Raw genomic sequence first — 12,208 nt, 5'->3', positions numbered from 1 at the left:
CCTGCTTGTGCACCACACAACGAGTGAATTTTACCTATATTACTGCACTTTGAGAGGACAAACCCACTAATCACCTGGTGTGCACTGAAAATCCACCTGAACCCATTTGAGTTTAAGTGCAACACAGGAATAATATGCACCATTTAATACTGTAAAGTCCCAACAGGAAAATCAGGATGATAACAATAAAAGAGGGATTAAAAAAAAGTCCTACATTGTTACTAGAATACAACAAAGTCACCAAAAGTCCCTACAGGATATTAGTGCTAATGTAAATATGATAAAATACACTAGTAGATATTCCATGAGCACCAGGGAGGTGTGACTTACTACTATTAGAAATCCCATGACCTGGATGACTGCGACTATGCACACATATTAAGTGCTTTAACAACACTTGAGTACCACAAGCACATTGTAAGTCCCTATGGCAGTCTTATATTGATCCCAGGAGAGATTAAAATACCATAAAGCATTAAACAGTCACTGTAAACTTGCCACTGAGTAACACAGCACTGTAAACTCCTGTAGAAATGTTAGTGAGGGATTTAACAATACTTTTCACTTGTTGACATTGTAGGGGCTGAAAAACATTTTCAACAGGCATGAGAAGACTCTGGAGCTGCCGCTGAATAAACAGTTACACTGAAAATACACGGCAGGACAAACTCGAAGTTTCTATAGGAGGAGGAGTATATTCTTTAGGGGTCTGCTCTTCACTCTGAGGGCTCTATCACCCCGACGGGCCTCTTTACAGCTCTTTCTGAATGAGCTGATAGTGTAATAGATTCTTTCCAGTGACATGTGGCCGGTGTGAGAGAATGGGCAGCAGGTTCGTGGTGGCACAGTATAAGTTGTTAGAGGGAGAGAGACTGAAAGAGTGCTGGCAGATGGGTGACACAGACTGGGTGAAAGGACAGCTGGCACCTTCGCCTCCCAGCAGCAAAACAGGATCAAGAGAATCGGACCGTTTTAGGTGGAAATGACTGTGTGGTTTTTAAAGCTACACATCTTCAGCTTGATGGTGACAACGGTCTGACTCACTCACACATAAACACACACACACACACACACACACTCCTGTTTTAAATGAAAAACCAATGCCAGGTGTCTGCCAGTGAGAACACTAGGTGAGGCAGAGTGTCCATTAATGCTGTTAATCTCAAATGCTGACAGAGACAGCTGGTAGATGTTGTGTTTGTGTGGGCTAACAGTATTAACTTGCAACACCCACCAGCGGATAACCATTGCTCCCACACTTTCCTTTATTCTTGAACCAAGTCTTAGATAATAAAGAAAAAGTTTCTGTGCATCTTTTGGGGAGTTTAAAACCTAGCAGGCCAGAACATCAAAGATAATCATGCAATGACTCGTCCTGATAATAATAACAAGGGCAGCTGAAATATTCAGATTAACTACAGCAGACCTACAGTATATACTATGTACCAGGACAATACAGGTCTTTAATTTTTGTTCCCCAAATTTGGGAAAAAACTCATGAGAATCATTTTCATGTAAGGTAACACAGTGTTGTTAGAAAAAAATCACTGAATAAATGTAACTGATAGAGGAAACACTTGAGTTTTGTGATTGTGGATCCGTTAGCATCATGTCCAAAACCTGACCTGCTTCATAAAGTCAGTATCAGTGCGATCTGACTAATCAAATCAATTCCTAAGATGTCTCAGCCTTCCTGACAAGTTTTTTGTTTTTACAATGGAGTTGTTTGATAATGTTTTTCTAAAATAACTTATTCCTTTTTCCTGTTCTTTACTATGATTGGTAGGTAAAAGATAAAAGCTGCTATGGAGCAGTTTTGTGTCCTATAATAGTCTAAAAAATAAATGTGGGGGATTCACATGATACAATCTATGCAGCACCGACTTTTACCCCCTAATATAGTTCAAGCTCCCAAAAATGCTGGATCCTATACATTTCCTAAACTGCAACACATCCTTCAAACTCAACAGCAGTTTGTAATTTAAGATTTCCTCGTATAGACTTCCAACTCAATGTCTGATATTAAAAAGCTCCCCTCATTGCCACAGTGGATGTTGTGTTGTCATTTTCAGAGTAGTACTCATGACAAGTAAACTGAACTCCATGTGTACAATTGGTGGAGTGTTGCTTTAAAACCAGTGAAGAGTGAAAATCTGAGGATGAATAGTTTGTTTCCATTTAAAAAGGCTCAGTAGGTATCTTTTGTTACAGGCCTTCAAAAGCTCATGATCAGTCCAGTACTACTGCACAGCTTACTGTCACATGTGAAAGTTTCTCTGGCTGAGTCACAGGCCGACACTCCCAAACAAACCTGTCTTACTGGCTGATGAGCTGTTAAAGGCAGCACGTACGGGACATCTGTAAATCCAAAGGCAGATTTCACTGTGATACTTGGCATGGATGCTCTTTTTCATATCTTACTGAGATACACATTTCAATAGACACCCTTATCTATCAGACATGTAGAGAACACATGAGAGTTGAGAGCACAAACGCACAGTCATGACATGTTTTTCAGCTTTTGCAATGGAAACTTAGGTCTCAGTGATATTGAATGCAAATAGCGTAGTGTCATTTTCCTGCTATGCAAAAAGGCCATGGTTGGCAGCAGTCTGGGTGGTGTGTCTGAGGCCTTGGCTAAAGGAGTCCGGAATCACTGGAAAGGCCATGTGGAAGAACTCAATTGTCCCAGTTAAGCATTCATGAATACTAAACCAAACCTTGAATGGAACATTCCTATCTGAGCTTTCCTTCTCATAAATTTCCTCCCCAATTCCACAATTCATAATAACACAGCTGAATAAAGAATTAAAAAAAAAAATACTCATATTTATATTCATTTAAAATACAAAAAAAAATTCCAATAGTGAGTTTTCCTCATCTACAACTTTTCAACAATCATTTCTAGCAGGAATAGAAATAATTCTAAAATAGAAATTACGGCATTATTATTTTAAGCATGATCACAACAGTAGCTGCACTCAAAATGGCAACAGTTATTCAAATATACATCTTTGCATTTACATACATACACGCAATAAAGCACTTTTATGGTCAACAGTTTTTGGTTAATCCTGCTAAATACAGATTTGTAAATGGAAATCACTTTGCTATGATGTAGATGATTGAATTAGAATCCTCCCTTGTGCGTCCTGCATTCAAACTTCATGTACTCCGCAAACCAGATTAGCAGGCACTGAAATATCTGCAAAAGAAAAAGACAAACAAACCGTGTCAGCCTGTGCAATGAGGTATCACAGCCTTGAAATGTTTTGGCAAGGGAATTAGAATTATGTTGATAAACAGAGCGTGACATGAAGTTTGACAGTTGTTTTTTTTTTTAATACCTATTTTCTTAGGCTTAGGGAGATTCAGGTTATTCATGATGTTAACAAACTCTTCCAGGCTCTTGGTCAAGCGTGGGTTAAACTTGCGCTCCTCACCGACTGTAGACACCGTCTGACCTGATACACAGAGACAAACACAGACTAATATGTCATCTACAGTAAATGCGGTCTTAATGTCTACCAGATGTTGAACCTCACCGATCAATCAAAAGAATCATCGGTTTTGAAAAGTGCAGTTAAATCATCACATGGTGCTGGCAGACGTGCAAACAAGTGATGTACTGTACATTCAAGAGGCGTGTTTGAAAAGCCTGTCTGTATTTGCATTTGCACAACATGTGTATCACATCAGTATTGGTTGCTATGGATGAGGAAATGCCTGTGTTGGCTTCCCAATACTAAATTGTGCTATTTGCACAACCAGTTTTGGCTCTATGAGATATGAGGTTAACATTTAGATGTCGGGGTTTTCAGCTAACCTAAATAGTCGTGCGCTGGGTAGACGAGGCACCGGTCAGGCAGGGTGAAGATCTTCTGATGGACTGAGTCAAAGAGCTTCTTAGGGCAACCTGAATCAAAGAGAGAACATTTTACAAAGGTTACACAATTCCAAAAAACAACTAATGCTATACTGCCCTCCTGTGTTCATCTCGCAGCATTACAAAAATAAATGCTTGCGGTCAGTGTTTGAGAATCTAGAACAACAAGGTAAAAGTGTATGTTTACCCTGCTGGAAGTCTGTCCTGCCACAGCCTCTGATGAGCAGAGCGTCCCCAGTGAATGCGATGCTCTGATCCCCCAACACCAGCGTCATACAACCATCAGTGTGTCCGGGTGTCTCTCTCACAGTCAGATACTAGCAGGGAGAAAGGACAAAGGTTAAACTCAAGTCATTCTCTCTAATATCAAGGTTGTATAGACTGATCTTATAGAGTGTAATATGTTACAAAAGTCCTTCTTACATGTTTTCCAAAGTTGATTTTGTCTCCCTCTAACAGGAGTATATCTGCAGAGGCACCACTGAATTTGGAGATAGCACTCTTCAGGCCTAACAGTCTTTTCTTCATCAGCCCAGTGCTTGTGATGTGGTCTGCATGGCAGTGGGTGTTAACTACCAAAAAAAAAAGGATACCGTGGTTTACCATAGAGTCTGATAATAATTTGGTTTGATCATATAAAGTATAAAAGCCATTGGTTTTATAATGATATGTGTATCATGTTATGAATCATTCCAAGCTAATTCTAATTAAAATTTTTTAATAATTGTTTATTGTTTTGTCTGTTGTAATGGATAACTGTGGAACATGTCACTGTATTGAAGATCAGCTTGGTTGTTTTATATGTAATTGTGCAGTTTTCAGTTTTCCATATGATTATGTCAATATTGGAAAACTTATACATATTGCCCAGCCCTCCAAGTCTTTTGACATGAGTAAAAGACAACATTACAGTGCACTATAGTCTATGAGCTTGGCCTAACTGAGTTCTTGGTCTTGGGAAAAATGAAGTTCCACATAAGCACACAGAATAGAACAAGGTCAGGTCAACTTTTTACAGTTTGCATGCAAGTATCTGACAATGAAGAAAATGGGACACACACTTTTTTAAAGTTGTCTGAATATATTAAATAAAGTCATATCTTTACCCCCAGCCACAGGAGGTTAGGTACCTGCCACTTTTAGATTGAGCCCCAGTTCACGTATGAGCTTGAGGTCCCTGTCGATGGTTTCCAGGACAGGATCGATGAGGACAGCCTCCTTGGTCGCTGTGTCTGCTAGCAGGTAGGTGTAGGTGCTGCTCTCCGACTCAAACAGCTGAACAGAAAAAAAAAAACAGGTAAAGGCGCAGGAATGACTTAGTAAGAAATTATAAAGGATGCCAACAGTTGGCAACGATGCACATCCTCCCTGTCATGATGTGATAAGAAAGAGATTGAACAGTTTATGATGTGGAGCTACAAGTTCTCCAAATTGCTTGAAACAATCCAAACACCAGGTATTTTGAAAAACTGGCACTTATTTAAAGGGAATTTCATATAGATTTTTTTCTTGTTATTGCACTCTGTGTGAAGTTATTTTTGAAAGCAACCTCCTCACTTTTTGCACAGTACTGTATAATTAGTGTTTACAACCAGTGTACTTTGGTTTAATACCTTTACTTCACACAAAAACTAGTCAAGTTAATAATACGAGCTTGTGAACACAACACACGGTCTTCTTAAAACAGATTTAATTAACTCAGTTATCACAGAAATTTTGACGTTCAAACCGTTGATGATGACTGTGTGATATGGTCGACAGCTGCAAGAAAAGCGAGCAAGTGCACTTTGAGTGGAGTCTGGTTTTGTCAGCTGCTGTAGCCGAAGGTCAAGAATGAATTGTCAAGCTAAAAAAAAAAAACATCCCTCACCCACGGCAGTGTCTCAATGATACAGCCATAACACTACAGCACAAACAGTATGTTACCTAGTTTTCAGTAAGGGATGCGTTTGGCTGAGAAACTCTACCACAACTCGCGAAGATGAATCCGATAACTTGGTTTGGCTTACTTTAAACAAACTGCAACTTTGAACGTGACAACAGTGACAATTAAGCTAACGGCTAACTCCACCTAGCTCACTTCCCACTACGAGAAGCTAGCAACAAAAATATTTACAAACATAGCTGCTTTTTCTTTTATGTGTTGCACCTAACGGAATGAATGACGCAAAACAACATAAATTAACATGGACCTACTTGTCTGAAGAGCAGTCCTTCCGTCAGCGCCATCCTGGAGCAATACCATCTGGTGGTAGCGCTTAGCGGGTCAACGCCAGCACTTACGCCGGGACAGAAGCGCCTACTCTCGGCTGCTGCGTAACTCGAGCCCTCGGTGTTCGGTCTGAGGCGAAGCGTGAGAGCCAGAGCTCGCTGAACTGGTTTCACTCTGTTTATAACCGAGCACATCGTTGTTCGTCTATGTTGACCCGACGGCACAATCAGAAAATTATTCCAGGTGGAGCGAATGCGTTGACAGCTAAACAGCCGCACGTGAGCACCCGAGACGCTGCAGCTACGCGCGTGCAACGGTATGTAGCCGCGTTTTCCTCGAGCTTAAAGGAAGATAATGTCCAGTTTCTTACAGGTTAACTGTTGAGTTTAGAGTTGCTTGAAAGTCAGACTCTCACCTTGTGTGAACCTCGAGACTATGATAGTGTCGCAGCGTCTTTCACTTTTACAGCCGCTGTGACTGGTGCCTTAGCCAATACTTGTGTTATTGAGCAACTTGGGTTAATCCACCCGAGTCCTGCAGGTCAGCTTCCTCCTCCACAGTCATAAGCAGGGTAAGTTAAGTTAACGCCGCACACACGCCCACTGGTGTCTGTTGTGGCACAGGAGCGACAGCCACGCGCGGTCATGACACGCGCACGGACACGCAACCCCGCACACAACAATGGTGTCGACTGCAGCTACTGTGGCCTACGTGACAGTTGAAATACTTTATCAGACAGACTCATGCCACCGAAACTAAATCAAGTTACAATGCAACATAAAAGAGTCTTGCAACCTGACGTCATTAAACAAATATATACAGAGGCTTTTTGAGACTATAGTATGTTACTACCCAACCATGCTGGGTTTTTGTTTTTTTTTTCCACATGGCATAGACATTTTGGAAAGGTTCACTTGCATTTATGTATTTATTTGCTTCCTTATTTAATTCTATTACATATATATGTTATTTTTAATCTGTGACAAATATATGTACTGATTAGGACACTATAACTTTGTTATTGATTGCCACAGGACAATTTTTTTTGTTGGTCCCATGTTGGTCACCCCTGTGCACAGCAGTTTCATTATTTCTCCAGGCACCCAGAAACCACCCACTACTGTATTGACTAGTCATTTAACAGAAATTTAATTGACAACAACTTTGATAACTGATTAATTCTAAGTATTGTAGTAAACTCAACATTTCTGTGTTTTTGACTGGTGCTCAGAATATACTTTAGGGAATAATGACGGGTATTTTTCACAAATTTCCGACCTTCTACAGACTAATCAATCAATCAGTTATTGAAGAAAATAGTTGTCAGATATATTGATAATAAAAATGACCATTGTATACAGACCTGTATTACTTCTATGGAATAAAACTATAATACCCAATGTTTTCTGTGTGTTTATTTCTTGACGCAGAAAAATATGAAACAACTTAAAAATAAAGGAGCTTAATATAAACTAAAACAGTTTGGATCTTGAAACTATATTTTGACACAAAGTCCCTCTATTAGACCAGGTAACAAAATGAATGATGGAGGTCCTGTCACAGTTGATATTGTACTTACAAATTAATCCATTAAGCCATTGATCAAATTGTAGCCTCTGCAACACTGTCTCTGCTCAAACATATTTGGCATTACTGTACTGCAATTTCTTGTTCCTTAACAGCTGACATAAGCTGATACCTCTGTAATTTATATATAAACCTGTTACCATAATATTGTAGTGATCTTTGTTCATTTTATAACCAACAACAAAAACAAGCAGGTCATTGGCGTCTTTATTGTCATGTGTCTCGGTTGTAAGTGTCAGTGATGGCTGTGGTGGTCTCCTCCATTTCTGGTTTGTCCTGCAAAAAATAAAAAGAGAAAAGGGAAAATGCAAGCATCAAGATAAATTAAAGTCTTACATATTTCCGTGGAGGAAATGTATTTTGTTAAAGTACCTCCTGCCAATAAAAAATCCAAGATATAAAACATTACAGTAATCCTTCTGTCTGTACAACACATTTTTCAATGCTCTCATTCAGCATGTCTTACTGACCCAATGAGTTAATTTACTGTCACTACTATTTATTGACTTGTATTCCTATTATTTGTAACCAATGCTGCCATTATTCTACTCACTTGCGCATAATGCCGAACACTTTATTGAAATGTGTTCAGCATTGTGGTGCATATATTTATCAGCAGATACAGGGAAGGATAACCACATAAAGCATGTCGCTTTCTCAGCTCTTTAAAAGCATTTTTGTCGCTGCTGTATGAGAGAACACGTGACAGGAAATTATTCTCCTTCTTGAGTTCATAGTTCAGAATAAAAAGAATGCAATGTTGACACAGCTTGTAAACCAGCTGATAGCATTTCCATTTCATTTTTACAACAACAGCAAATAAATGAATCCAATCTATTTCACACAGCTGTAAGTACAACATAAAATCATTAAATGAAGCTGAAACGATTAGGCCGAGTTGATTGATTGATTAGTTGTTCAACAGAAAATTAATTCTGACAACTTATAGACCAAACATCTGATTAATTAATTGATAAATAGCTGGCAGGATAATCTATGATTAGAATAATCGTTAGTTGCCGGCCTAAAATAAAGCTTGACTGACTGTGGTCATGACACATTCATACGGGGAAGGACAAACAGGGACAGACAAGGATATTACTTTATACAGTACCTCTATATATCTTTCAACCCAGTGGATCATTTCGGTTACTCTACTGTAGACGCCTGGTTTATTTTGCCGTCCACAGCCCTCTCCCCAACTCACCACCCCTGCCAGCCTCCAGTCCCCACTGGCTGTCTCACAGACCAGGGGTCCGCCACTGTCTCCCTTAAAACACAAAGAAATGATATAGTAAACGTTTTAGACCATATGACAAATGTATGACCGTTTTACCTGGTGATCTATTGTTAAGCCAACAAATATTCTTCATAAACTTTTTTGCTAGGTTTATGAGGAGATTTTATGTCACTGGGTGTATACCTGGCATGAGTCCACCCCTCCCTCCATGGTGCCAGCACAAATCATCCGGGGAGTTAGGTACACGCCATAGGCACTCGGGTGGGAGCAGGCGGACTGAGCTATTACCTTGACCTGTGCCTGCCTTAGCTCATTTGACACAAAGCCTGACAAAAAAGAGGAATAAATGAGTATTTAAGTACTAATGTAAGAAAAAAAAACGATGACTTGAATAACTTATAAGCCTTGAAAAGTCCACAAAGAACTTGGCTCAGCCATTAGGATATAGGATGTAGTTGGAACAGTTTAGAACTTACTTTCATTGTAAATTACTTCAGTGAAATGAAAGAACTGAGACCAAAGTCGGTGCTGTCGGGTTCAAAGAGCATAATTAGAGAGTCTGTGTCAGAGTAACACTAACACACCTCCTTCATGAATATATCCCCAGCCTGTGATCCAACAGGCTGCTCCAGGAGGAAAGGACTCGCTCGGGCGGGGTAAACAGACTGGTCGCACCCCACCTGCAAACAGCACACAGTAATCAGACCGAAATGTAATCTTATGTTTATGAGCAAAGCAATAGAGACATAAAACTTATCACACAAGTTCCACTTATATTTGTCTCTCAAGATAAATCACACACACACACACATATATATATAAAATCCATGATTACTTATTTGGGCTACTTTGGCAATACAGTGATAGCAAATACTGCCCCCCTCAGGAAGTACTAGGAACTTAGCAAATACAAGTGAATAACAAATAATAAGTAAACTGAATATTTACTTGGCATTTGCTGAAGGGATCTGACTAGTCACCATATTTCTCCACAAGATTTGGTAAAACATTTAACAGTTAATTTTTCCAAAATAGACTAAGAACATCGTCTTATATAAGATTGATTTTGCACCATTTTATTGATTGTAGTTAAGAATATTAGTACCAAAACATAATGGAGTAAACTGCATTATGAATTTTGACAATGCTTTTATAATAGAGAGACATTTTAGAAACTAGTAATATCCATATGAGAATATCTAAGAATTAGTTTAGTTCAATTTAACTTCAAAATAGTTAATACAATTCTTGGGAAGCACTTTCAAAAAGTCTTAATAGTTTTATATCTTGAAAACACAAATTCAAGAACCCGTTAATTCATTTCAAACATCTGTGTGTTTGCTGGTGGAGCCCCTTGTCTCTTACCTCTCATGTGCATGTCAGTGACGGTGCGCAGCAGGCCCACGTCATAGTCGTTGTTGTACGTGTTGAAGCGGGGGTGGTAGAGGACCTGCAGTGCCCTGTAGCGTTGCCCCAGAGAGCTGTCTGCGATGCTCACTGTGTCCACCACCACCAGCCAGGCAGCCACTTCCAGCATGTTGTTCCTGCAGAAACAGCAGCGTCACGGAGACAATTGTATTCTGAGTTCAGTTCAAGTCGATGTTTGATCTTGTGTGATCGTCTACTATGCTGATGCTGTTTTAACTCTGATGACGACTTGTCTTGATGTGATTGTCTGTATACTATATGTGTTATTGAAACAACACCTCTTGTTCAAATACTGAGCCCAAAAAACTATATATCACAATACCTGCCTGCCAAGCACGCATTGTTGTAGCTATACCCCCTTTTAAATATGGTTAAATGTTGATTTTATTGCATGAGAAAAGTTCCATTGGTTCCATCTCAAAGGCAGGAATAGAATTAGGAAAAATAGTGTGAAAGTGAACCAAATAATCCTTAAATGTATTGTCTGTAATTTCAATTTCGTCATATAAATGCAAGTAAACCATGTTTCACTAAACCTTTAAACCCTCTGGTCAACAATGATTTATCTTTTTGTCAGCAGTCAACAATTTACTGAGCTCAGTAAAGTTTGAGATGTTGATTTCCTTCTGAAAGTTATGGATACACAGATGTGGTATCTAACTTTGAGGTCCCAAAGTGTAACTATACTACTTTAACTCCTTACTCTCATCCCTCATGTCCACCACTTACTCAACAAAGCAGTGAGCTGCAGTGATGACCCAGCGAGGGGAGATGATGGCCCCTCCACAGACGTGCTTCCCTCTCCAGTGCATGCTGACCTGCCAGCCCCACCTGTCACTGGCCGCCAGCGTCCCCCCAACAATGCGCCGTCCATCACTGACCAGAACTGTGCAGTCTGAGAGGATGATGAAGAAGGTGAGAATGAATGCTAAGTGAAAAGAGGCAAAGACAGACAAAACCTAGGTATGCAATGACACTAATAAGACCTTTACGGCAGTCCACAAGGATTATTGAATTCATTAAAAGTATAGGAGCAGTTTAATAAAAGGAATGATTACAGTAATATTCCAGTAAAACCCCTTCCATAATAAGGCTATTAAACTTATGGCCATAACTGGCATAAAGTTTAATGGATCATTAATGATCATCTTCTGTCCAAGACAGATAAGCAGTGAGTTAGAATGACTGACAGCCCTGCACATATCTGCACATGAATCAGCATGAGTTTTACATTTCCTACCTGCAGAGATGTTCGCTGTCTGGTTCACTGGATTCTTAGACAGAAAAGGCACCTGAGTTGGGACACTGCAGTTCCCTTTCACACCACAGGGAGGAGGAGCTTCGCCTACCTCAGAGGGGAATACCAGGAACTTGACTAATAGGTAGAAACAAAAGAAAAAAAAAACCGTGAGATGATTCCATAAATAAGGACACAAAACAGACCTGACTGTTCAGAACCTCAGAAAATGATTTTGGGCCTGTGACATCTTTGCAAAATTGCAAAATGCAAAATCCTTTTTGCCCTTTGACTCAGATTTACTGATAAATAATTTAAGATAATTCAAAATTCAAGCTAACACTTCAAATCAAGATCTATTTTATCCTTATTTCATTTAAATATTATCTTCCTAACATCCATGCTCACTGAGGCGTTATTTAAAATTAGTTCGGTACCAAAGCAAAATAATATGACCTGAAAGAATTAAGGTTAGATTATTAGATTAGATTTTTGTTCAGATTGTTGTACTGAGGTGGTGTGATCCAATGTGTGATATTAGAAATTAAACTTTATGATCTGTGTGCAAATACTGTCAGTACAAACTTTCTGTCCTTTTGTAATAGGAGTGGTAACCAT

General features: G+C 39.4%; 2 protein-coding genes across 3 annotated transcripts; both read right to left on the bottom strand.

Annotated features, from left to right (window-relative positions):
• Nucleotides 1–2,160: 2,160 nt before the first annotated feature.
• ethe1 (ETHE1 persulfide dioxygenase) lies at nt 2,161–6,775 on the bottom strand. 2 transcript variants are annotated; one of them, XM_056380855.1, is made up of 7 exons: nt 6,083–6,775; nt 5,017–5,161; nt 4,310–4,458; nt 4,074–4,203; nt 3,827–3,916; nt 3,348–3,464; nt 2,161–3,205 (listed from the first exon to the last, which is right to left on the bottom strand). In XM_056380855.1, exons 1-7 carry the CDS (start codon nt 6,290–6,292, stop codon nt 3,159–3,161), a joined length of 888 nt encoding a protein of 295 aa, XP_056236830.1. In that variant the 5' UTR covers nt 6,293–6,775; the 3' UTR covers nt 2,161–3,158. The 2 variants fall into 2 exon arrangements, with proteins under 2 accessions (XP_056236830.1, XP_056236831.1); XM_056380856.1 differs by having other exon boundaries at nt 6,514–6,724.
• Nucleotides 6,776–7,565: 790 nt separating this feature from the next.
• Nucleotides 7,566–12,208, bottom strand: LOC130172073 (transmembrane protease serine 6-like). The gene is made up of 8 exons (XM_056380491.1): nt 12,172–12,208; nt 11,594–11,728; nt 11,083–11,281; nt 10,291–10,469; nt 9,510–9,605; nt 9,109–9,251; nt 8,800–8,955; nt 7,566–7,961 (listed from the first exon to the last, which is right to left on the bottom strand). The coding sequence occupies exons 1-8, from the start codon at nt 12,206–12,208 to the stop codon at nt 7,899–7,901; spliced, it is 1,008 nt and encodes a 335-aa protein (XP_056236466.1). The 3' UTR covers nt 7,566–7,898.

The sequence above is a fragment of the Seriola aureovittata genome, chromosome 7 (genome assembly GCF_021018895.1).
Source record: "Seriola aureovittata isolate HTS-2021-v1 ecotype China chromosome 7, ASM2101889v1, whole genome shotgun sequence".
In the NCBI taxonomy this organism is placed as follows: domain Eukaryota; kingdom Metazoa; phylum Chordata; class Actinopteri; order Carangiformes; family Carangidae; genus Seriola; species Seriola aureovittata.
This window is presented reverse-complemented; position numbering and strand designations above follow the sequence as displayed.